This window comes from Mustela lutreola, chromosome 3 (genome assembly GCF_030435805.1).
Source record: "Mustela lutreola isolate mMusLut2 chromosome 3, mMusLut2.pri, whole genome shotgun sequence".
NCBI lineage: Eukaryota > Metazoa > Chordata > Mammalia > Carnivora > Mustelidae > Mustela > Mustela lutreola.
Genome location: NC_081292.1, coordinates 170,793,420 through 170,817,758, shown reverse-complemented (window position 1 = coordinate 170,817,758; position 24,339 = coordinate 170,793,420). Strand labels below are relative to the sequence as shown.

The window sequence follows — 24,339 nt, the reverse complement described above, 5'->3', positions numbered from 1 at the left end:
CCAGCACCCAGGGCTGCACGGTGCCCTGAGTCTCTCACGTGGGGCTGGGGCTCACCTGTGCCCCCACCCTTCAGTTTTGCCAGGTTCCGGGTGCGCAGGCCCGGGTGGGAGAAGCAGCTCTGGGGCAGTGTAGGCCCGAAGGCGGAGGGATCTAGCCCGGCCCTCCCACGTGAACAGCAGGCCAGGCCGCTGGTGGCCACTGCTTTGGCCGGTCCACACCTGGTAGACCACCCTTCTCCAGAAGCCAGCCGTGGACCTCTCCACCCCAGAGCAGCTGCCCCCCCCCCCCCAGGCCTCGGTGGGGAGGGGCGGCAGGCGGGTGGGCGGGGTGGGAAGGAGCAGGCGGCCTCCCCGGCTGGTCTCCGCAATGAGGAAGTTCTCCGCGGCCGCTGGCTTCCTTTCCCCCGCCGAGCTCCTGAAACAGGAAGTCCGTCAGGGAGCTGGTGGCAGCAGCGGGGCAGCCGAGAGGGGACAGACAGACGGCGGCTCCAGCTCCCAGTGCAGGGGCCTCGGCGACCCTCAGTGGCGCGTCGGTCCTGCGGTGGCCGCCGGCCCCGCCCCGGGAGGCCCGTGCCCGCCATGGTCCCCTGCTGGAACCACGGCAACATCACCCGCTCCAAGGCCGAGGAGCTGCTGTCCAGGACGGGCAAGGACGGGAGCTTCCTCGTGCGCGCCAGCGAGTCCATCTCCCGGGCCTACGCGCTGTGTGTGTTGTAAGTGCGCGGCGCCCGCCCTGGCCGGGGAGGGGAGGCCGGCTGGGGCCTCGCGCCCACGCGGGGACAAATTGTCTTCATGGCACGGGATGCGTGTACCTGTCTTGCCTGTTGCCCAGATTTGTTGGTGGGTCCAGCCAAGGCCCACTGTGGGCCCTGCGGGGCCTTGGAGCTCAGGTTTTTTGCCCCAGGAGCTCCCTAGGACCACCGGGGACCTGGTCACCCTTGCCCGCTATCCAGGGGCGGTGGTGCCAGGGGCTGGGCCGGGGGTCTCCAGGTTCTGGGAGGCAGGTGGAAGCTCAGGGATCCGAAGCGGGTGCCTGTGTTGGAAAGCGGCTTGGTCAGCTCAGGTGTTGGTCTAAGTTGCCCAGCCTGGAAACCCTTGTGGAAGAACAGATGTGGCAAGAGAGAACCTTTCTGGAACCTAGGCTTTGGGTCCCTGGAGGAAGTTGTTGTTCGGGGAATCAGAATATGGGGTGGGTTCACTCCAGAAAGAGCTCTCAGTTCACCCCAAAGTTGCGTTCTGGGCCCTGAGAGCAGAGGAAGTCACCATCACTGACAGGGAGAGACTCTTCTCTCCACACCCCAGCCCTGGGCTGTGTCCTCAGCCCTGGGCTGTGTCCCCAGCCAGTTTTTGCCTCTTGGCCATCATCAACTCTCCCCACACCCCCGCTTCACCCCACTTCCAGCTCTGGGATATTGCTGAAACCTCCAGTTGTCTTAACAACGGAGGAAACAGCCACTTGCTGAAGGTTCTTTTTTAAAACACCCTTGCTTGACCCATGTCTGAAAAAGGCCCTCACGCTTGCAGGCCTGTCATCTCACCACCCCTCAAGGCACTGTTGGGGGTAGGTTGTCCCCCTGCTCCTCTCAGGTAGCATCCATGGACTTGCAGAAAGTCAGAACAGGCAGGATGGGAAGTAAGTCACTGACCGCAGACCTGTTTTGAGCATTGAGTGTAAGCGTTTGTCTTGCTGTTACCCCATTTCATCCTCATGGCAGCCTGAACTGCAGGGCCCCTGTCAGTCCCCTTTACAGAAGAGGAAACTGAGGCTCTGATGGGCTCAGAGACTGATGACAGTCAAAGCCAGGGCCATCTGCCCCCAGAGGATGCATGCACCCAGGTAACTGGACCCTTGCTGCCCTGCTCCTAACGCCGTCAGGCCAAGTGTGAACATAGGGTTCCAGGGGACAGCAAGAGAAGCCAGGGTGCTGACAAGGATGCAGCTGGCCAGTGGTGTCAAATGCTGACTGCACCAGAGGCTCATCTCCCAAGGCCAACTTCCCCTACCACCCCCCACTTTTGCACTCAGGGGAAGGGACCCAGGACTTCCCCGCAGGCACTGCCTCTGTGGGCACCTGCCAGTGGGGCCTTGGAAAGGATGTGAACACTCCATACTGACTCCACTGGGCCCCCATGGCTCTCTCTTGCCCTGTGGACGGCTCAAGCTAGTGGGTGTTAGCTGTGGGCTGAGCCTCCCACTGAGAGTTTCCAGGACCCTCCCAGTGGCCCTTTGGTCAGGGTGCTCTGGCAGGGTGCTCAGGTTGTGCACAGGTTACAGACACGGTCTCTGACTCCGCGCTGGCAAGCCAGAGCTAGGGCTGGGCATAGAGGCCCCTTGCGAACCTCTTGTCCCTCGGCTCCAGACTGTGAGTGAGTGGAAGGAGCTCTGAAAGGGGAGGCCTTTGGCTCCATTGCCCTGCTGGCTGGTGGCAGGCTGGGGTCCGGGCCTAGTTTTCTGTATTCCTTCCTCCCTCTGTCCTCCCCTCTGCCCATCTGCACTGAATTACTCTCAGAGTTGCAGCGAAGATACAGGGTCTGTTTCTTAGGGACGGTGCCCGTGGTGCCCACAGATGTCTGCTCTTCTCATAAGCTCCCATCCTCAAAGCCCTTTTAGGTACAGACCCCAGCGCTTGGATTCCTCCTAGTGCTAGGAACCCTGACAGAGTGAAAAGCAGCTGGGCTTTCCTCCATTTCCCAAGTGCTGTCTGTCTGGAAGTCAGCTAGGAGTGCAGGGATCCCGGGGAGCCAGGCCTGCAGAAGGAAGCCACCAGGAGCTTGCCCTCCCTCTCTAGAAACATCCAAGGGAAAAGGCTTCCTGGCCAGGCATGCCAAGACCTCCTTCTGCCTGTGCCCAGTGGCTGGAGCCTCTCCCCGCTGCCCACCAGTGAGTGAGGGGACAGCAGGGAAGCTAAGCTGCTGTGTTGGGAGCACCAGGAACTGTGTACACCTTCTCCCTGGTGGCCTTGGTGCCCAGGAAAGAGAACAGGATTTGACTATTTAAATGAAATGAGGGAGGGGGGAGGGAGACGCCGAAAGACAAGGCTGCAATTCAGGGCCGCCCACGTGACAAGAGCGCACCATCACCCCAGGCCTCGAAAACCCACATTTCCTCCCCAGAGGTCAGCCCTACCACCTGCCTCTGGGCAGGAAAGCTCAGCCCTTTCCTCCACAGCTCAGAGAGCCCTGCTGGAGGGAGATCCCAGAGGCCCTTCTTGGGCACAGAGAGCTGGAGGGGGAAGACCCCAGGCAGCTGGCCACGTGGTTTGAGTCTAGCTCTGTCATCTTGCGACAAGGGGCTTGAAAACATGAGGGACGGCCGGCTTGTCCAGATGGGGCTAGCGTCAGCCTCCCCTGACCCGACTCAAAGCTGCCACAGGGCACCTAGAGGGGGCGTCCGACCCATCTGGGATGGGGACATGAAGGGGTATCAAGCTCACGCCCTCCTCTCCTGCCAGGGTGGCCCGTCTGCATGGGGTCAGTGTTACCTTCAGGTGAGCTGCAGAAAAGAGATATACCTTTGGGGATGCGGGGGTAGGGGTGTCCCTCCATGGAAGGGGCCTGGGGTCAGCAGGGTCAGCCTCCTCTTGCTCAGGCCGCACAGGCGGAACTAGAATGATGACCCAGTCTCGTTGGGACCACCACAAGCCCAGTTGGGTGGCCTTCCCACCACAGTGCACTAGAAAGGGTTGGTTTTCCTCCTGGGGGAAGAGCAGGCATGTACAGCCTTTTGGTCAGGAACCAGCACCCCGTCCAGGCAGCCGGGGCAGGGAAGTGGTCTTGGTTTCCTCACGACAACAACCCTCTGTCCCCCGAGGTGCCCAGGCACAGCCACAGTTGCCTTCCCAGGGACAGTGTACCAGGCAGCCTTGATTGGAGGCCTCGTCAGCACAGCCCCTAGGATAAAGAAGCACTAGAAGGACACTGAGCCACCAAAAGTTCCCTCAGAGAAGGCATTCTTCTTGTTGGGACACCAGAATGTGATAGGGCCACTGAGGTAGAGTAAGTCTTAAGCCTTGTTCCCCTAAGAGAAGGGGGTTGCTCACCTCTTCTGTCTAAAAATAACCCAAAAGACTCCTGAAGGCTTACTGTGTGCCCGGCTGCCTATTCTAGGTTCTTTACCTGGATTAACTCACTGTCCCTGATGGCCTTTGGAGGAAGGACTCCCATCATCCCCACTTTACAGATGAGGAAGCTGAGACCCAGAGAGGTTAGGCGGCCTGTCATGTTTATAGGACTGATAACGGGCAGGGTCAGGACTTGAACTCAGGCCATTCTCAGGAGGGAGAAAAGGAGGGGAGCCAGCCAGCCTAGGTGTGCGTGGGGTCAGGGAGGCCTGGAAAGGAGAGGCACAGAGAAGGGTCGTGGGAGGGCATTGATGTCCAGGAGAGGTGTAAAGCATATCCTGTGGTGAGAATGCATGGCATGACCCCCTTCCTCCAATCCCCTTCCAACATTTGAGTCAGGTTTGCACTGCTCATTGCTTATTTTTGTGCAATGCAAAGAACTATTGGTTTTCATACTTGGTGTTGACAGAAAGTGAGGACAAATGCTGGCCCAGACAGTTGCCAGCAGCCAGAGCTAAAGGATCACAGGCTCTTGAAATCCCCTTTACGTAACAGCTTGTCCAAGGGCTACTCTTTTCAGTCTTCTCTCCAGGTTGAAGGCAGGCAGGAGTGGTGTGCCTGTGAAGGCCTGTGTGTTGAATGGGTCACTGGCATCTTCTATTTGAAGTGATTCAGAAGAGCCTGGTCCAGTCAAGTGTCTCCAGGTTTTCTGGGCCCATACCCAGCATTCTGGAACCAAAACAGGCTCTGGCTTTTGTGTGTTTTGCAAGCTGGCCTACCTGACAGGTTACATTCACATGAGCACAGACCCTGGTGCTTCTTCGTTGAGTGGTCCCCGCTCCTGAAGTGTGAGCCCAAGCATGGTGGAGAAATGGCACTGGTGCCCCTGACCAGGCCTTCCTGCTTGCCCCAGTGATGAAGTGAGGGAAAGCCCACCTTTCTTGCCCAAATCCCTGCCCTGAGACACTGTCCTAAGGGGGAGGCCCTCTGTGGTTGGCCATATCTGGTGTGAGTTCTATTCATGAGACACTAACCTCCCTGTCCCCACCCTGCATTGTCGCTGGTGACATGCCCAGTCCTTGGATTATAAATGGAATCATATATAATACGTGGCCACCTCTGTCCAGCTGTTTTCACCCAGCACAATGTGTTTAATTTCACCTGTGAGGCATCCTGAGTGTTCCTTTTTATGGCTAAATAATTGTTGTGTGGATAGACCACACTGTACATGTCCATGCATCAATTGATGGACATGTGGGTTGTTTCCATTTTGGGGGCTGTTGTGAACATTGCTGCTGTGAACATTCGTGTGCAAGTTTTTATGTGAACATAAAGACTATGTGTTTTCGGTGGTCTCGGGAGGAATTGCTGGGTCCTATGGTAATTCTAGCTTTTTGTGGGATTGTCACCCTGCTTTCACAGAAGCGGCTCTGTTTTCTGTCCCCGTCAGCTGTGTGTGAGGGTTCTGATGCTCCCACATCTTTACCCAGCTTTGTCGTTGTCTTTTTGGTAATAACCATCCCAGGGTGGGTGTGAAGTGGCCTCTTGTTGCAACTTTTGAGTTGTGTTTCCATATTGACCAATGATGTTGAGTTTCTTTTCACGTTGCTTGGCTATTTCTCTATCTTATTTGGAGAAATATGTATTCGGGTCCTCTGCCCTTTTAAAAAGATAGGGTTATCTGTCTATCTGTTGTTGTCATTGGATTATTGAGAGGGTAAAATGGGAGAGTGTGGGCAACGTGTGTGACCCAAGGCAAGGCACGTGATAAGCATCCACTGGCTATTATTTCGTACAAGTGATAGAGTGAGTAGTGACATCTCAGATGCAGGGGAGAATGGGCCGTCTGTGAAGAAAATTCCGCAGCAGAAGGAAAGAGGAGAGCTTGGGCCTGAGTGTCAGTTCAAGAACTTCCTGGAGGCCTGTAAGAGCCTCCAGGAGACAGTGAGCTGTCATGTGGGGCCTCCTTGGAGGAAGCGCTCGAAGAGATAAGGCAGGAAGAACAGTTGAATGGTGCATGAGTGTCCAGTGGCTGCTGGGGCCAGGGTTGAGTGCCCAGAAGCCTGAGGGAGAGAGGGGTATGGGGCACGGATGCCAGGAAGAAGCACCAGGTAGATTGAAGAGAAAGTCAAGAAGGAATGGCGGCCATCTTAAGAGTGATTAACTAGTTTCCATTTAGGAGGGAGATCCTGAGGGGACAGAAGTCCTAAGGCTCTGAAGAGGGAGCCCAGCTTGTAGATAAGGTGGAGATCAGTGCGGTTAGCTGCAGCAGGCCTTGTCCTGGAGGGAAGTGGGGAGAACAAGCCCACAGTTCTGGGGACCAGATCTTTCCTTTCTCCCATGCTCACGTCACACCCCCTTTGTCCATTAAGTAGAAAAACTTCATATTGGGGCACCTGGGTGACTCAATTGTTAAGATCTGCCTTCAGGGGCACCTGGGTGGCTCAGTGGGTTAAAGTCTCTGCCTTCGGCTCAGGTCATGATCCCAGGGTCCAGGGATCAAGCCCCGTATCAGGCTCTCTGCTCAGCAGGGAGCCTGCTTCCCTTTCTCTCTCTGCCTGCCTCTCTGCCTACTTGTGATCTCTGTCTGTCAAATAAATAAATAAATAAATCTTTCCCAAAAAACCAAAACAAACAAACAAAAAAAGATCTGCCTTTAGCTCAGGTCATGATCCCAGGGTCCTGGGATGGAGCCCCACATCTGCTCAGCAGGAGGCCTGCTTCTCCCTCTCCACTCCCCCTGCTTGTGCTCCCTCTCTCCCTGTGTCTCTCTCTGACAAATAAACAAAAATCTTTAAAAAAATAAGATAAAAATGAAAATATATATATATATATATATATATATATATATATATAGTTTTAACAAGTACCAGCACCCAAACAATTTGGGTTCAGCTACTTTTTAAAAATAACCTCAGGTAGGGCTGGCTCCAAAATGGTCCGCTGCTCTAGCCTCCTCACTTACCAGCCAGGCACCTGGCTTCTGAAGAGGAAACCACTTGTGAGGCCATTGCTGGCATCAGAGGCCACGTAGAACTAGATCTGCTAATAAGCATTGCCGTGTCCCTTTCAAGTAACTTAAAAAAAAATACAGCATTAAGGGGGTGCCAGGGTGGCTCCAAAAGCCTCTGCTTTTGGTTCACGTCATGATCCCAGGGTCCTGGGATGAGCCCCACATCAGGCTCTCTGCTCAGCAGGGAGCCTGCTTCCTCCTCTCTCTGCCTGCCTCTCTGCCTACTTGTGATCTCTGTCAAATAAATAAATAAATCTTTTTTAAAAATACACCATTAAATATAATATATGAAGGGCACAAAGTGTAAAGGAGGAAAATAATCACCCAATTGCCGAGAGACCAACATAAATACTGTTAATTCGTGGGTGTATATTCTCTCTCTGCATTCCTCTTTCTCCCAGAGAGAGATAAATCTCTGTACTATATATTTAGCTCTAACCGTGTCATTTTGGTTTGTGTTTTTTAGCAATGCTAACCTTTCCTGGTTAGTTAAAATTCTTTTCCCTAAATATCATATTTAACGGGTGCCAAAATTCTATTACATGATGTGCTGTAACTTCTGAAGCAAGTCTTGTATTGTCAGACATTTAAGTTACCAGCAGCATTTTGTTGTTACAAACATGATGGTGATGAGGGCTCAGTGCAGATGTGACATTTCTGGTTACAGATTCCCAGCGGTGGAATTACCGGATCAAAGAGCTGAAAAGTTTTTTAGTCTTTTGATACAGAAGGACAAATCACTTTCCAGAAATTTTGTTCGATTTTGTGTTATGGCCGGCTGTATGAGGGGTGCTCACCTCATTCCGGTCTCCTGGACTGAATATTTGCACTTAAAAACATCTGCACTTAAAAACGATCTGAGGGTTTTGAAGGGGCGGGGGGTGGGAGGTTGGGGGAACCAGGTGGTGGGTATTAGAGAGGGCACAGATTGCATGGAGCACTGGGTGTGGTGCAAAAACAATGAATACTGTTACGCTGAAAAGAAATTTAAAAAAACATTATTAAGTTGCAAGGTGAAAGTGTTTCATTTCTGTTCCTTTTTCTTTGCATTTCTTGGTGGCAGTCCCAGGAAACTTGTTTGGTAGGACTGTTGACCTTCATAATTTGTCTTTGGAGAATGAGTTGTGCATTCTGTTTGCCATTTTTCTTATGAAGCTGTGGTTTTTCTGGTACCTGTTTGCATGAAGACCTTAGATCACTTTTTTTTTTAAGATTTTATTTATTTATTTGACAGAGAGAGAGACAACCAAAGAGGGAACACAAGCAGGGGGAGTGGGAGAGGGAGAAGCAGGCTGAACAGGGAGCTGGACTTGGGGCTCCATCCCAGGACCCTGAGATCATGACCTGAGCCGAAGGCAGAAGCTTAACGAAGGAGCCACCCAGCTGTCCCTTAGATCACTTTTGTTGCAAATATTTGCACTGTGGTTTGCCTTTAAACTTTATGATTTCTTTGACATTCAGAGATTGTAAATTTTCATGAAGTCTATCAGTCTTTTTCCTTTGTGATTTTTTTTCTCCTTTGCTTTTCAATGTGAAGTGTCCATGCACGGCTATTTTGTTTTGTTTGTTTGTTTGTTTCTGTCCCCATTGGGAGGTGGGAGGGTTAGGACAGGGTCTGTGGAACTTGATAGACTCGGGCTAAGGATGATTGTGCCTGTCCAGCCTCCAGCAATTCTATGGGGTCTTGGTTTCCTCATCTGAAAAGCAGGGCTGAGAATGGCTACGTAGTAGTGGCGGCCGGTGGATTGAACAAATGTGTATATCCCATGCAAGGTATTTGGCAAAAACAGATGGAAGAATGATAGGCTTTTTTGGGATTTTATTTCTGGTTTTTGTTTTTCTTTTTGTTTTTACATTGAACACTTTAATCTCTCTGGAATTAAATCAGTGATTCAATGAATGGTGTAAGACAAAGGTGTATGTGTATTTTTTTAGTAACCAATCATCTTTCTCAGAAACTTTGACTAAATGGATTTATGCCTTTTCTGAGTCTTCTTTTCCTGTATATTAAGTATTATATATATCTTTCTTGCCTGTTTACCCTTTTCCACGTATGTCTGGTTTTCTTATGCCAAATACATCACCGCAATTTTGTAAGTTATTTTATTTTAGGATTTTCTTATCTGTTGTTTTTGAGTGTTCTTCCAGGTGAACCAGCTAGGAATTTTGTCAAGTTGGAAAAAATACAGTTGGGACTTCAATTCCAATGGCAGGAAATCCATAATATAACTTGTGGAAAGGAACATTTTAGTATTAGTCATTTATTTATTTAGTTATGTATCAGAGAGAGCACAAGCAGGGAGAGCGGCAGAGGGAGAAGCAGGCTCCCTGCTGAGCAAGGAGCCCAATTTGGGACTCGATCCCAGGACCCTGGGATCATGAGCTCAGCCAAAGGCAGACACTTAACTGACTGCGCCACCCAGACATCCCAGGAATATTTTAGTATTAGTCTTAATGATAAGTACACATTCCTTTCTTTAAAATCTTGTAGTTTTCTTTCTATAGATCCTTTCTATTTCTCATTAGGATTACGTCTGATTACTTTATAGTTTTGTTACTTTTGTAAATGAAACCTTTTCTTCTCCAGTTACCCTTTTGTGGTAACTGATAACATACAGGGAATTTATAGGTTTTTATAAATTTAACTTTTATTCTGTCATTTTACTTACTCCTCATTATTTCAAACTGTTTTTCATTTGCTTCTCTTGGATTTTCTTGAGAGACCATCATGTTATATATAAATTGTGATCATTTTGTGGCCTACTTTCCAGGTACTTAGAACTCTGATTAAGGTTTCATAGTTTACTACATTGGCCAGTATTTCTAAAACATTGCAGTGGAGGATATTGGGAAGAGAAGAGATGTACCTCAGGAGGTTCTGTGAGAGTCAAACATGACACTGCCTGGGAAGGACTTGATATAATATCCACACGAAGTTAGCACTTGATAAAAGTGAATTTTCACTCTTTGTCATGTCAAACAAGGACCCCTCTTTTCCTAGTTTTATAAAGTTTTGAATGACTAAGTATTTAATTTGATGGAATGCCTTTTTAATATCTATTGAGATGATTATGTTGTTTCCCTTATTTCATTTACTGGCATAATAGCTTAAATTTATAAACTCCCTAACATTAACCTCTTTCGCAGAATTAAAATGAACTGTTCTGTTCTTGATTATATTAATATTTTTGGTATTCTGAATTTTATTTAGAATTTTTGTATATATGCTCGTAGGTGATATTGATTTATATGATTTTGGTCAAGTTAAGGTGTAAGAGCCATGGGGGCGCCTGGGTGGCTCAGTGGGTTAAAGCCTCTGTCTTCGGCTCAGGTCATGATCGCAGGGTCCTGGGATCGAGCCCCATATCGGGCTCTCTGCTCAGCTCTGCCTTCCTCTTTGCCTACTTGTGATCTCTGTCAAATAAATAAATAAAATCTTAAAAAAAAAAAAAAGGTTTAAGAGCCATGGAAATGATAAAACATGGAGACATTTATGTGACATCATTATTATCTGATTTTTTTGAAATATTACAAAAAGTTTGGCAGAGGTGCTTTTCCTCAGAGCCACTTACAGAGACCATTTTTATTTATTTATTTTTACTTAATTTTTAAGCAATCTCCACACCCAACATGGGGCTCTAACTCACAACCCCAAGATCAAGAGTTGCATGGTCCACTGACTGAGCCAGCCAGGCATCCCCAGAGATAATTTTCAAATATTTGCTTCAGTTTCTTCTTTGGTGTTGATTGATTTTTGTTTTCTATCTCTTGTTTCACTTTCAGTAAGTTATCTTTATTTTTCAGAGAACAGTCCATTTGTTGAGCTTTTTGAGTTTTCTAACACACAGTTGTGCATAGTTTTCTGTAATTTTCAGATTTCTCTTTTGTTACTGTTCTTTCTTCTTTTTCTCTTTCTGATTTTGTTTCCTCTTTGTGTTCGCTGGGCTCCTAGCAGGGAAGAGATGGCTTAATCCAGAGGTTTGACAGGGAAGGCAGCACAGCCTGGAACTAGCAACCTGGGGAACCCATTCCTATACCTAAAGAGCCAGAGGACAGGCTGTCATCAGGCCTTCTGCTGGAGGTAGGGTGGGGTCAGGGGACCAAATGCCTCCCTCAGGTGTTCCTCTCACTTGCCTGTGCCAGACCTGCGTGAGGCAGCCCACACGGTCCATCCCCCAGACACAAGGCAGATGGAAAATGATGGACCCAGTCTAGATGGCGGGTAGGAAGAAGGTGAACATTTTTTTCTTTCCTTTATTCAATTTGCCCGAGGGTTGGCCACTTAATTTTCAGCTTTTCAAGTCATATGCTCTTAGATTCAGTACCTGTTTTGTTTTTTATTTTTATTTAAAAAATTATCTCTGTTTTCAGAAACCTCTACTTATGTTTGAGGACAGAGCTCTGTCTTCTCTATTTCTCTTGTTCCCTCCCTGTCTTTTCTTGCTGTACCGACTTTCTTGAGTTTTTCTTCTTTGTTAGCATTCTCCAGGACATGAGCTGCTGTTTATCGCCTCAGATGTGGTGTTTCATGCTGACTCGTGAACTCCTGGGTTTTCCCATCTGATCGCTTTTCCTCGTCTCACGCTGCTCAGACTTTACCATCGATCTTCCTGAGCCGGAGATGCAATGGTGGACTGAGTTCTCAAGTCAGATTTCACCAAAATGTCTTTTATTCTTTGTGTAGTGATTCTATGAAACATGGAAGGAACACCTTTGAGTCCTTAGGAAAATGATGCCCTTCTTTGGAGTGGTGCAATGTTTTCGTAAGTCTGGCGACTTTTCTTTTCTGACAAAGAACTGTTGGGAAAAGTTGGAACAGATTCTTTTGGAGAACAGAGTGGGTTTCTGCCCAAATCCTCTTCCTAGAGACATAAAAGACCAGCAGGGATGAGGGTGGGAGCCCCAATCTGAGATCCAGCTGATGGAGGTAAGTGATGAGGGGTGGTGTGGCTCACAGATAGGTGGGCTTCCTCCCAGGGGTCTCATACAAGGAACAATGTGCTGGACTCCCAGCTGCTGGGGCAAGGTACTCAACAGACCCCCAACAGCACTCTGGCTGCCTCCCCTCCACCTTTCACTTGGCCACCTGGCCTCCTCTCACCTTCTTTCTTCTGAACTAATGGCCTCTTATAATTCATCCATTTTCTGACTCTCTTTGGCTGGATTCTTTGAGGTTTTGGTGGTAAGTAGTGAACACCCTTGGTTCCTAGGGCTGACATACATTTTCCCTTGTCTCTTTATCAGTCCAAGTGGCTTTTTGAATGCAGGGTTTCCACCCCTTGTTCCCCCACCCCATCTTGTCCAGAAGTCTACAACATTTAAGCCAGAAAAAAAAAATGTACAAACAACACCAGAAATTAGAACTGATATATTATAAGAATTACAAACAGGTTTAAAAACAATTATAGAGCACACTAAGCCGATTGACAGAGTGAGACAGAGACACTAATGAGGTTCTTGAACTTTATTTAATTTTATTTTTCAAAAATTTTTAAAAGATTTTATTTATTTATTTGACAGAGAGAGATCACAAGTAGGCAGAGAGGCAGGCAGAGAGAAAGGGGGAAGCAGGCTCCCTTCTGAGCAGAGAGCCCGATGTGGGGCTCAATCCCAGGACCCTGGGATCATGACCTGAGCCAAAGACAGAGGCTTAACCCACTGAGCCACCCAGGTGCCCCAGGTTCTTGAATTTTAGAGTTTGATTTCTCTGTCCCCTCATACCCCCAACCCCCATGAGTCTCACCATGGTAGAAGATGTTTCTGGGCCCACTTGTCCGTGTTCACTTGGCCCGGAGTAGTCATGTAGAAATAGTCATATGTATCCAAGAGAATAAAAATGCCACGGTGTTTCTTTCTGCTTCCATTGGCTTGCCCTCTTGTGCTTGAGTAGACCTTCCCAAACCATATGAGGATTGCTCTAGAAATGTGCTGCTCAGAGGAAGCCTCTTCCCACTTAGGACAGGGTGGGCACCTGTTATCATGGACAGCTGTTCAGTCACGTGGGAAATTTACTCTCAGCCCCACTTCACCTGAGAGTGGAACAATGTCCCACGTACCTCGGTCTCCAGGGGGCACTCTTCCTGACATGGTTGCCCTGAAAGGCAACCCAGTCCCTGGAAGGAGTAGCAACTGAGGACCTAAGGGGTTAGCCCCCTAAATTGTTGCTAAATCCCCACAAAGAGCTGGGAAGGGCTGTACGAGGCTGTCATAGTGCGTGCGCCGTCTGGATTACGTTGTAGGGCAGCTGCTGTCAAAGAGGATTTTGTCATGGACCCTTCACTAAACACGCCACGTGTAAGACTGTGCGCCTGTGTGTATACATGTAGGTCATGCATCTGTGTGTACACACCCGTATGTACATGTATACATGCGTGTTCTCTGTCTGTATGTATGTGTATTTGTACATGTTTATGCGTCTGGGACCAGAGTAAAGTGCAGCTGCTGAGGAGTGGTGGGGGAGGGCTGGGGAGCCCCCTCACCTGCCTGCAGAGCCCCCTTTCCCCCTCATGCAGTCTGGAACAGCCCATCTCCCGTGGGCGGGGCGTGCAGGGCGTGGTGACGCGGTCCATTTTCCCTCCCAGACTGTGAACTGACCCAGCTGCAGGGACAGTGTGTCCAGCCCCATGTGTGGTGGCTGCTGAGATGTCACTGCCTAAGGGAGAATGTCCTCTCTTTCTATTGTACTCGCTTCTGAGTTCTGATCTGTCTGGGTCACATGGAACTGGAACCCCTTCGCATTTCAGTGTTCCTAGAACCTCTCTGAAAAAGCCAGAACGGCTTGTCTGCCACATTTGATTAACTAAAGGGCCTTCCTGTCGTGTGCAGCTGTCTCTGCCCCTCTCCTGGTGACCCTCTTCTTTTTGTTGCAAGGCTGATGTTTGGGGCCTGCTCCCCTTCTTTGCCCTCAGCCAAGAAAGACTGTTCTGGGCCTGGTCTCATTTGCATATCTACCAGCGGAAGTGTCATGAGAGCAAGCAGTGGAAGAGGAAGATAAGGGCCGGGCAGGGTGGGGCTACCCCAGGGCTCTGCAAAGGGGGCTGAGGCTGGAGGAAGGGGGAGATGGGGGTCTGGGGCGATTCACCATTTCTGGGACATCTCCAGGAGGTGAGGTGACAATGCCCTAGAGAGTCATCCTTGCTGACTCTGAAATAAGCCAGTAGTGGCTTCCTCTCGGGCTCTGGACACAGGACAGGGTACACAGTGATGAGCATTCAGAGACGAGACAAAGACAGAAAAAGAAACTTCCCTGCGAGAAATGAAGAGCCGGGTGGAAGCAAAATTACCCAAAATATTCTCCAAAACTTTCTTGAAACATCCATTGGTTCAAAAGCCAAAAAAAGATTGTAAAACTTGACCACATAAAATCATTTAATCTCTACACAGCCTTAAAAAAAAAAAAATCCACCAACACCGTCAACAATAAATAATTCCAAAATATATTGTGGCATGTATCGAAGTCTTACAAATAAATAAGCAAAAGGTGATTAAAAAAAAAAAAAAGAGTAAGCCAAACACATGAAAAGAAATTCTCAGAAAAAGAAAGACGAATAGTGAAACATGGGAACACAGTCAACCTTTCTCATAAAGAAAGGCAGATTAAAGTGAGTACTCATTTTTCTTTAACCTCTCAGATTTGCAAAGATTAACATGTCTGATAGCAGCCTGCTGGCAGGGCGTGGGGAAACAGACATATCCGGTTAGTGGGAGAGAAAAGTGACATAGACAGCCTCGCAGGGCGGTGATCATCAGTCCCGTCAGTCTCTCTCAAAACACAAAGCCCACGTCTTTCGAGCGGCTCTTCTCCTGGTGGTGATCTCCCCACAGCCGCTAGTAAATGTCAGCACGTGCAGGGTCCGGCGTGTTCCAGGCACTATTCTAAATGCTCCTCCCACGTTAACTCACTCAGTGGACGCAGCGACAGATGGCCGGGGTTGTTAGGGTCCCCATCGCACTGATGGGGAGGCTGCATCTGTGACTTCAGCCATCCCACGAGGTGTAGGCGCTAAGAGGCTCACTTAGGCGCTAAGAGGCTCACTTCAACACCGTTTAGGAGAGTAAAAAGCTAAAAGTAATTACCCAGCCGTCATCATGGGCCAAATAAATGATCGTATAACTGCATGGTGGGATGTGAGTTGGAGAGACCTGTAAAATATGTTTTTTGGTGGGAAAAGCAAATGTCAGAACAACATATATATGGTGATATTATGTGCACTTAAAAAGATATGTAATATAGGGGCGCCTGGGTGGCTCAGTGGGTTGGGCCTCTGCCTTCGGCTCAGGTCATGGTCTCAGGGTCCTGGATCGAGCCCCGCATCGGGCTCTCTGCTCAGCGGGGAGCCTGCTTCCCTTCCTCTCTCTCTCTGCCTACCTCTCTGCCTACTTGAGATCTCTGTGTGTCAAATAAATAAATAAAATCTTAAAAAAAAAAAAGATATGTATATATATAAGTTTGAGTGTACATTTAAGAGTTCTGGGATGAGTTACAAAAAGGAGTAGTAAATCAAAGAAGCAGGGCTCAACAGAAGGGGGAGGAGACATTTCTTTTTCTTTTTTCTCTCTTTTTTTAAAAGATTTATTTATTTATTTGACAGAGAGAGAGAGAGATCACAAGTAGGTGGGGCTCCATCCCAGCACCCTGGGATCATGACTTAAGATGAAGAGAGATGCTTCAATGACTGAGCCACCCAAGTGTCCCTAAACTAGTGTATAACTTTAAATGCTAGTTAAAGAGGAACGCCTGGGTAGCTTAGTTGGTTAAGCAGCTGACTCTTGATCTCAGCTCAGGTCTTAATCTCAGGGTCATGAGTTCAAGCCCCACATTGAAAAATAATAATAATAAAATAAAATAAAATCTAGTAAAAGAACACATACAAATGTTGAATCAAGCGCCAGACACCCTGGAGGGGCTAAATACTCTTGAAGTTATGTCTTGAGGGTAGATACCTTTAAATCAAACCACACAGCTGTCAAGTGCCCATGTAAATCATGCCCAAAAGACCCCACATGGCTTTTCCTGGAACTCCTTGAGTGGTGGGCAGGGGGCAGAGGGAAGGGTCCTCAGACTGGGGCTGCTTGATGTCACGGCTGATCTCCACCTCGGAATGGTCAGCTCCAAAGTTCAGAGTCATGCTTAGCTTCTTCGAGCCATGTCAGGGATTCCTGTCTTTTCAGTTCCCAGAGAAATGAATTCCCTCACATGGGTTCTAACGAAGCCTTTGGTCTATTTCAGATACCGGAATTGTGTTTACACGTACAGGATTCTGCCCAATGAAGATGATAAATTCACTGTCCAGGTAAGCCCTTTGTCAAGCTGGACATCTGGCCCTGAGTAGAGCTGGTATTGGCAGAGAAAGGGACAGAGAGGAAGAAGACAGAAAAGAAAGGATGTGCCCCAAACACACGGACATGAGGGCCTGGCTAAGCCTCTTTCTCCCCAGAAGTCTGCGGGTGGGGGTGGCTTGGTTGGTAAGCGGAGACCCCACTCCACTGGGGAAGGGTGCCTGGAGACAATGGAAAGGGACTGTAGCTTGTTGCTTATTTTCTGCAGTGAGCTCAACTGAGTAAGGGTCGGTGGTCCAGGAGGGAGAGAGAGGAGAGGAACTTCTAGGAGAACAGACCAGTTTTATCTGAGGGCCTAGATGATCGCCCAATGGGTCAACACAAAACAGTGCTTTCCATTTGTAGACACCTGTTCTGCCAAAGGCTGAAGCTCGTGGCACCTGGTGGCACCGTGTAGAGTCCAAGTGTGTAAAACTTGCTATTAAACATTAACAAAGAATTGGCTGCAGCAAGTCTTTCCAAGGCTGAGTCTGAAAAGCCCACCCCACCCCCCAGAGTTTGCATGACAAACGTCATGGGCTCTGTGTGACCACAAGGCATGAAGACCGAGTGGTGTGCAGGCCCAGGGAGCTATTTTTATCTGGCTGCATTAAGGGTTGGGGGTGGTGTCAGAACAAAGGAGATGTCCTCAGGGTGGGGGCAGAGGAGTCATGCTCCATTCTCCGGACTGTGGTCAGAGGCACCAAAAAGAGTTGCACCCATGTGCCCAGCAAAGGGCAGGGATGGACCAGGGTTCGGATGCCATGTCATGGAGGACAGCCACAGGGCCTGTGGGGTTTAGCTGAAAAGAAAGTCCAAGTGGAGGAGAGGTGGGGCATGATCACAGATTCCAAAATGTGAAGGGAACGACACATTTTGGCCAGAGCTAGGATGCAGTTGAGGGCAGGACACCAGAAAGGTGTTGGGGACACTTGTCATTGGAAATGCCTCAAGGAGGTGAAGGTCTGTGGAGTAGAACACCTCTGGGAAGATGACAGGGGCCAAAGGGCTTGCTTCAAGTGAGCCACTAAGTCAGAGAATGAGACCCTAAGGGGGTGCTTAAACCAACCCCGGGGCTTTCAAAGCTACGTACCTGGGCAACTGGGGCTCTTTGAGGCAGGGGCTTCTGGGAGATGCCAGTTTGGGCTCATTTGGTGTCACCCCACCCGATAGAGGTCAAGCTGAGTCCTCTGGGCTGCTTCATCCTTCCCGGTGGGTGTCTGCACCAGGATCTGAAGAATATCCATTTGGATGTTTCTTGTGCATCTGGGGCACCCACATATCTCAGCCCTGTCACCAGGGATGAATGGTGGCACCCCGAGCATCAGACGGTCCTTTCAGGTCCTTGGCAGCTGCTTGTCATGGGCACGGTGGTCTCCCCGGAGGGGAGTCCTGTGTGGGGCGGGCCATGGGCCCCCACAGCCTCCGTGGTGTTGTGTGAGTCTAGGATGCTGTGAGCTTTCCTGGCCGGGTTGGCACCTTTGACAGGCGGTTTGCTGAAAGGAGTCTCAACTCTCTTAAGTTAAAAGTTGGTCAATGCTTTTGATCTTTTTTCCCCTTGTGGTTTCTTCTATTCCTTCAAAGTGAAGACGACTTCAAGTATGACTAGGCCTTGAGCTGGAAAAGACATAACTCTGTGGCTTCTTGTGCGCATGGCTGTACCCGCGGCCTGCAAACAGGCCCTGACTGAGCCTGGCATGTCCCCCTCTCACCCTTACGTCCTTGTCACCGTGGCTGTGCGTTCCCGGGAGTTGCTCCCTGTCCCGAGGTGGTTTCAGAATCTGGGGCCTCATCAGGCTTTCAGGGTATCAAAGAGCGGAGCCTTGCTTTGACTGACCCCTGTAAGGAGTGGGCAGCCTGTGAGGGAAAAGGCCTGGCCTGGGACCAGAGGCCCCCCCAAGTGTGCCCCGCCATGCCTCAGCCCCCCTTTGCCCGTCTGTTCTTCTCCCCGAGACAGGTGTCCTTCTCAGTTACCAGTCCCCAGAGGGGATCTGGGTGGCTCAGCCACCAACAGCTTTCTCTGCACAGGTCACTCAGGGGCCATAGGCTGGCTTGTCAGCCAGGTGCCCAAGCAGCTGCCCGCCCCCACAGTCAGAGCAGGAGGACAGAGCTGGTGACCTGAGGCCATGCTCAACCAGAGTGATGGGCAGGCAGTCTTCGTAGAAAAGCTGGGGCCCTGCTGGACCGGAGGGCTGGGCCAGGCCTGGGCCTGTGGCCTCTTGGGTGGCCCACAGCAGGGAACCAGGGTGCAGGGATCTGTGGGGCCCAGGCAGTCTGTGGAAGCTTCCCCTCCGAAGGATACACCTTCCCATAAAAACACGACACCTTCCTGAGATCACAGAAGTAGAAGGCTCCCGGGTAGCACGCTGAGACTCATGTGCAAGGAGGTGAAATAAGAGATCCGACCGGCTCTCCGTCCTGACCCACTCTTGCTTATTTTTAACCCTGGTTCCTCTTTTCATGTCGAGGCAAAACCTCATACTCTTTTCTGAGTCGAGCCACAGTTTCTAAATAACTCATTCCTTACACCTGAGCCTGCTTATTGCCACCAGTGTGGGGCCCCTAAAATAAGAATCTGGCTTGAAAAACTTGTCCAAAGAAAGCACCGGCGGCTTGACTCTCTTTCTTACTTGAGTTCCCTCCGCTTTTCTCGCTGGGGCTTCTGTCTTTTTGGACAAAACCAAAAAGCCACCCCACCTCCGATCATCACAGAAGGACCTCAGGCAGTGGGTCTGTGTGTCATGGCGCATGACCACCCCATTTGGGTCAGGAAGAGGAGCGATCCTGACCCTCCAGGGCCTTGCTCTCTCTCCACGTTTCTCAGACTTCGGGGAACTCAGAGAGGGGGAGGGAAGGCTGTAGCTTCATTCCCCTCCCCTGCTGCGAGTATGAAGGTAGCTGAGGCCTGCAGAAGGCGGAGCTCACCCCCAGGTCTCCACCCCAGAAAGTGTGTCCAGACCTGGCTGGGTGTTGGATCCCTGGGAAGGGTGGACTGTACCCTAGGAGGGTACAGAAGCAGGGAGGTGTCACCTCTCGGGGAGAGAGGCCTCCTTTCCTTCCCATGGTTGTCAATGGCCTCTGTTCAAAAGTGGCCTCTGGCCCTTGCGGTTGATCAGTGAGGTACCTAGAACAAAGGCAGGAAAGCCTACGACGTGTAAAACACCCACTCGGGTGAGTGACTGGCAGGGGGGGACCCACCACCACCACCACCACCTTCACCTCTGCCGTCTTTCTTCACTGGGAGGAAACAGATGTCAAATAAAACAACCACCTCTGCTGACCCCCATAAGTCAGTCCTACCTCCTGCTCAGGTGAGGGAGGGAAGGACAAATGGAGGACAAAGAGATGGAGGGAAGGGGAGGAAGACAACGGAGAGAAAGGAAAGAAGGAAAGAGAAATGGATGAGAAGAGAAAGAGGAACGAGAGAAAATGGAGGGGTAGAGGTGGGTGATGGTGGGAGCAATGTTCTAGAAGGTTCTAGGCAGTGCCTAGGGGTGGCGAGAAGAGGGCAGGTGCTGTGGTCATCAGTCTCTCTCAGCTCTGCCCCTTGGGCTGTGGATTTCTCTGCCTCAGTTACCTCAGGAGCCTGCAGATTTATCATGGGACTGGTTGATCAACAGCTTTTCTGGCCCCCCAATCCTGAGAACCTTCTGGTCCTCGGGGGGTGGGCAGCTAGGGGCAGACAGGTCTGCTCTACCCCTCAGGCCTGAGTTTCCCATGCTCAGAGTTGCATTTCTTGTAAACTCCTTTTCTGACTTGGAAAGGGAAGTGACCCTCCTCCAGAGTCTGTTAGGCTTCTGGGCCTTTCAAAATGGCCCTCCTCCCTGGGAAGGTAAGGATCAGTGCGAAGGGGAGGAGTGGACTCCGGCAGGAGATTCGAGAACAGCAGCCTTCAGACACATCACAGAAGGGACTGCCCCCAAACCCACGTAAATAGGGCCCTTTGGCTGTATGCCTACAACCCCTCAACCCTTGCTCTCTTTCTAACATCCTTCCTACCAAGAAGAACAAAGCCGAAAATAAAAGCTGCCCCGGACTATCACGTCAGGGCTCGCCATGAACTTCCTGTGCGTCCAGGATACTGAGTGTTTAAGACAGGAACACACACAAGCTTCCCAGCACGTTGAGGTGGAGAGGGAGTTCGAAACTGCCTCACAGACTCCTTCAGTCTTTTTTCCCCATTTAGAGGAAAGGCCCAGAGGCTCCAGCAGCCTGGGCGAGAGGCTCTGACTCAGTTCCTGGTCCCGGACAGTGGCCGTGACTGTGTCACCAGGGCAAGTGTGGCTTTTGGAGACAGAAAACAAAACAACTTTCTAAAAGCCGTTGTCATAAGGGTCCTGGAGGGTAAAGGGCTGAGCCATTGTTATTAGGTTCAGGAAGAGGGTGGCAGCTGTTATTGTTCTGAGTGGTCACCCAGTGAAGTAAAGATTCCGTCGGAGCCGCCCGGGCAAAGGATGTGGCTCTCACACACACTTCCTGACATTGCACAACGGGATAGAGCCGCGAAGGTGCAGGCGACAGGAGACATGCAGGGCCACCCGCCCTGCAAGACGGGCTCAGCCATGGCCACAGGGAGGGCTCTGGGCTGGGCGGGGACTGCGGGGACCCAGCAGTCCCTTCACACCCCAATGGCCTTGACCTAGAAGACTGCATATTTTTTATTTTTTATTTGTTTTTAAGATTTTATTTATTTGACAGAGAGATCACAAGTAGGCGGAGAGGCAGGCAGAGAGAGAAGAGGAAGCAGGCTCCCTGCTGAGCAGAGAGCCTGATGCGGGGCTCGATCCCAGCACCGAGATCATGACCTGAGCCGAAGGCAGAGGCTTAACCCACTGAGCCACCCAGGCACCCCTAGAAGCCTGCATATTTTTAAAATTAATTTTATTTTTTTATTTGTATCTGCTATTGAACACGGGCAGCGGCAAACATCCCGAGTTTCCTTTGCCTTCGAAAGGGAATTTGGTGGAGATAAAAATTGTTGAGGACCAAGTTTTTTGTTGTTGTTGCCCCCAGATTCTCCAGAGGCATCGCTCTGCTGCCTTCAGATGCGCGCTATTACAACCAGCCCCAAATACAAAACCCAAGGCCAGCCTGGTGCTGGTTCTCATATACGGAACCAGGTTTTTGTGTTTTGTTTTGTTTTCTTTTCTTTTCTTTCCTGCTTTGAAGCGGGTGGGAGTTTTTTTCCTACTCTTGTCATTTTCCTTTTGTCGGTAGTTCCTGAAAATGTGTGCAGCCCGTTCCGTCTCCAAATGTGGGTCTTTCTTCGGCTCAGACTGCTCTTCTGTCTGGTCCTGGAGTACATTTTTAATCCAGCTCTTTTATTTGTCGTTATTTTGTTTCTTTGACAATGGAACCTCCAGATGACCGTCTCCGCTTTCTCTGCCCTCCCCTCCGCACCCCGTCCCTGTGCACTTTGTCCCTGCCGGTCCTTGCTTCAAGCCTGCTGGTCTGCCTTGCACACACACACACACACACACACACACACCCTCCCCCCCGCCGCCAGTGGACCCATTTGCTCTTAGCTACCAAAGCAGAGCTCACAGGGGGCCCACACCAGCTGTGGGGGGTGGGCTCAGGCCCGAGACTAGGATGTAATTGTAACCAAGGAGATGTGAAGGGAAGCTCCGTGTGGGGCTTCTGGGAAAAGTTTGTTTGTCTTAGAAAGAGATACAAGGATGAAATGGTCCCTTTTCTACCTTCGGAAGCTGTTGTAGTGTGGAGCAGCTGGGGCTACTGCTCCCATCTCGCAAGCCAAAGGGGAGGCGGCTGGGGAGGGAGGCGGGTATGCGGAGGGCAGAGCAGACAGGTGCCATGAACCTGCGTCCCCAAGGATGCCTCTGAATGAACTGGACAGAATCAGCCCACGTGATCGCCACCGTGCCTCTTGTCTTCCTGTTTGTGAGAGCATTCGTTTTTATTCAAGTAACTGAATTGGGGTTTTCTGTCACCTGCAGCTCAGTGTCCCAACATGCAGAGGATTGGGTTGTCCTAGGGGAATTTCAAAGCAGAGAATGAAAACTTTAAACTGAACATCAAGTTTCACTGCCTCCAGCGCCCCCAAGCCGTGATCAGACCCCTGTGGTCTCTGACTCTTCCTTCTCTGAAACTGTGACCTGAGCCGTGTTGCTGGACTCACTGGCTCCCTTTCCCTGCCGCCCCCCCCCCCCCCAACATGCCTTGTGCTGCATCCTGTGCCAGACATCCTGGAGTTCAGTGTCCCTTTGTCCCATTGTAACCACAGAAAGTCCAAACACCAGCCATTTCTGCCTGGGAAGGCACCTCCATTACTTGCTTCCTATTGATGGTTTAACCTCTTTGCTTGGGATTGCCTTTCAAGGTGATGTTCTGGGTCTAGCTTTCACATATACAAAAGGCCACTTAAAGTCACCCAACAGAAGGGATTCTTTCCTCTAAGAAAATATGCCTCCCCCCAGAGGCCTTCCCTGATGACTCTATAAAAATGTCTACCTGCCCCCATCCCCATATCCTGCTATATCTTCCCTGTGACACTTGTAACTGCCTGCTTTCCTTGATTTATTTATTGTCTGTCCTAGAATGGTCCCTATTGGCATGGGAGGGGGGGTACTTGGTAACTATTTCTCAAATGGCTGGTGTCTGCTGCCACCCATAAGCATGTAGAAAGAGCTGCACGTTTCTGCAACAGTGGTGACTTGTTTTTCTCTTGCCACACTTAGCTGCCCTCCAGTGGGTCTCCACAGGACGTGCCTGATCTGTTTGTTGACTCCTCACGCTTGCTGGTCATGCCTTGGCCAGTTTCCTCCACATTCCAGGCAGGGTCCCCTGCTGCCCGGTCTCCGTTTTGCTCTCACCCCCTCCCATGTGGATTTGAATTTCACCGCTGAGTTTTTCATGCTGCTCCAAGCCTGCCTGACCTGGCTGGTCTCGCTCTTTCACTGGCCCTGTTGTCTGTTGGTCTTTTCTGTTCTCTTCTCGTGGGTTTTCACTCCTGGCTCTTACAGGCCTTGCCTTCTTTATGCTTGCGAGGACCTGAGATACTTCTCTTGGTGTTTTCCTACTTACTGCAGCAACGGCTTCCTCCAGGTCCTATTCTGACGACCCTCTGTTTCCTCTTCTGAAATATTGGGGTAAAGGCAGTCCTTCTCTCGTAGGCGTGTTTCTGGGATGGAAGGAGATGGTTTCTGTGGAGCACACGGCTCAGTGCTGGACATACATGTGGCTTAGTAAATGACCGTTTTGCAATGACATCGAACAGGGGAGAGAAGTGCGGAGGCCAGTTAGCTCAGCAACACCCAGGCAGAAGCCGAGGCCTGCCAGGGGTTGGGGGTGCCAGGTGCAGGAGAGGCCGAAAGTCCGCACACTTGGAGGCACAAAACAGACTCAGGAGTCCTGGGATTGGGACAAGACAGTCTAGGGGGCTGGGAAAGGAGAATGAGTGGCCAGGCATCCTGATTGGCCAGATTACAGCCCAGGAGCAGAGAAGAGAAGGAGGTGCAGAGTTTGGGCTTCTCTGTCCTCTCTGGATGGGGAACTGATTCAAGAACTGTGATGGTCCTGTGTCTGCTCATTGGGCTTATGTCAGCGCAGCTTTGGAGAAGTGGGAAGACAGAAGGAGGGGGTCAGGGCAGGGGCTGGTGCCTGGGGTCCCATGAGACAGCAGGAAGAGAGAGCCTTGGGGATATGGGATGGATCCAAGGGAGGGTCCCCTTACTCCCCCTGGGCCCCACCTTCTCGTCCTTTCTCACCATTGCCCCCATTTCTTGAGCCCTTCCTGGAGCCAGCCACTTGATCTATGTCCTTTAACTGAATCCTAGAAAGGAGTATCATTATCATTATTCCCATCCGAAATACAAGGAAACTAAGGGGCTAACATTGTTTGCTGGGTTCATACAACTAGTCAGCGGTGGGATAGGGATGTTATTTGATCTGCCGTGCTCTGGCTTAAGGGCCAGGCCACCCTACCTC

General features: G+C 50.3%; 1 protein-coding gene across 1 annotated transcript in view; it reads left to right on the top strand.

Moving 5' to 3' along the window:
• Nucleotides 1-353: 353 nt before the first annotated feature.
• The window catches only part of INPP5D (inositol polyphosphate-5-phosphatase D), a 111,449-nt gene continuing 87,463 nt past the window's right edge, over nt 354-24,339 (top strand). The window contains exons 1-2 of the mRNA XM_059167690.1: nt 354-713; nt 16,304-16,367. Coding sequence (XP_059023673.1) covers nt 580-713; nt 16,304-16,367 — 198 coding nt within the window. The 5' untranslated portion in view covers nt 354-579. The remainder of the gene's footprint in view (nt 714-16,303; nt 16,368-24,339) is intronic.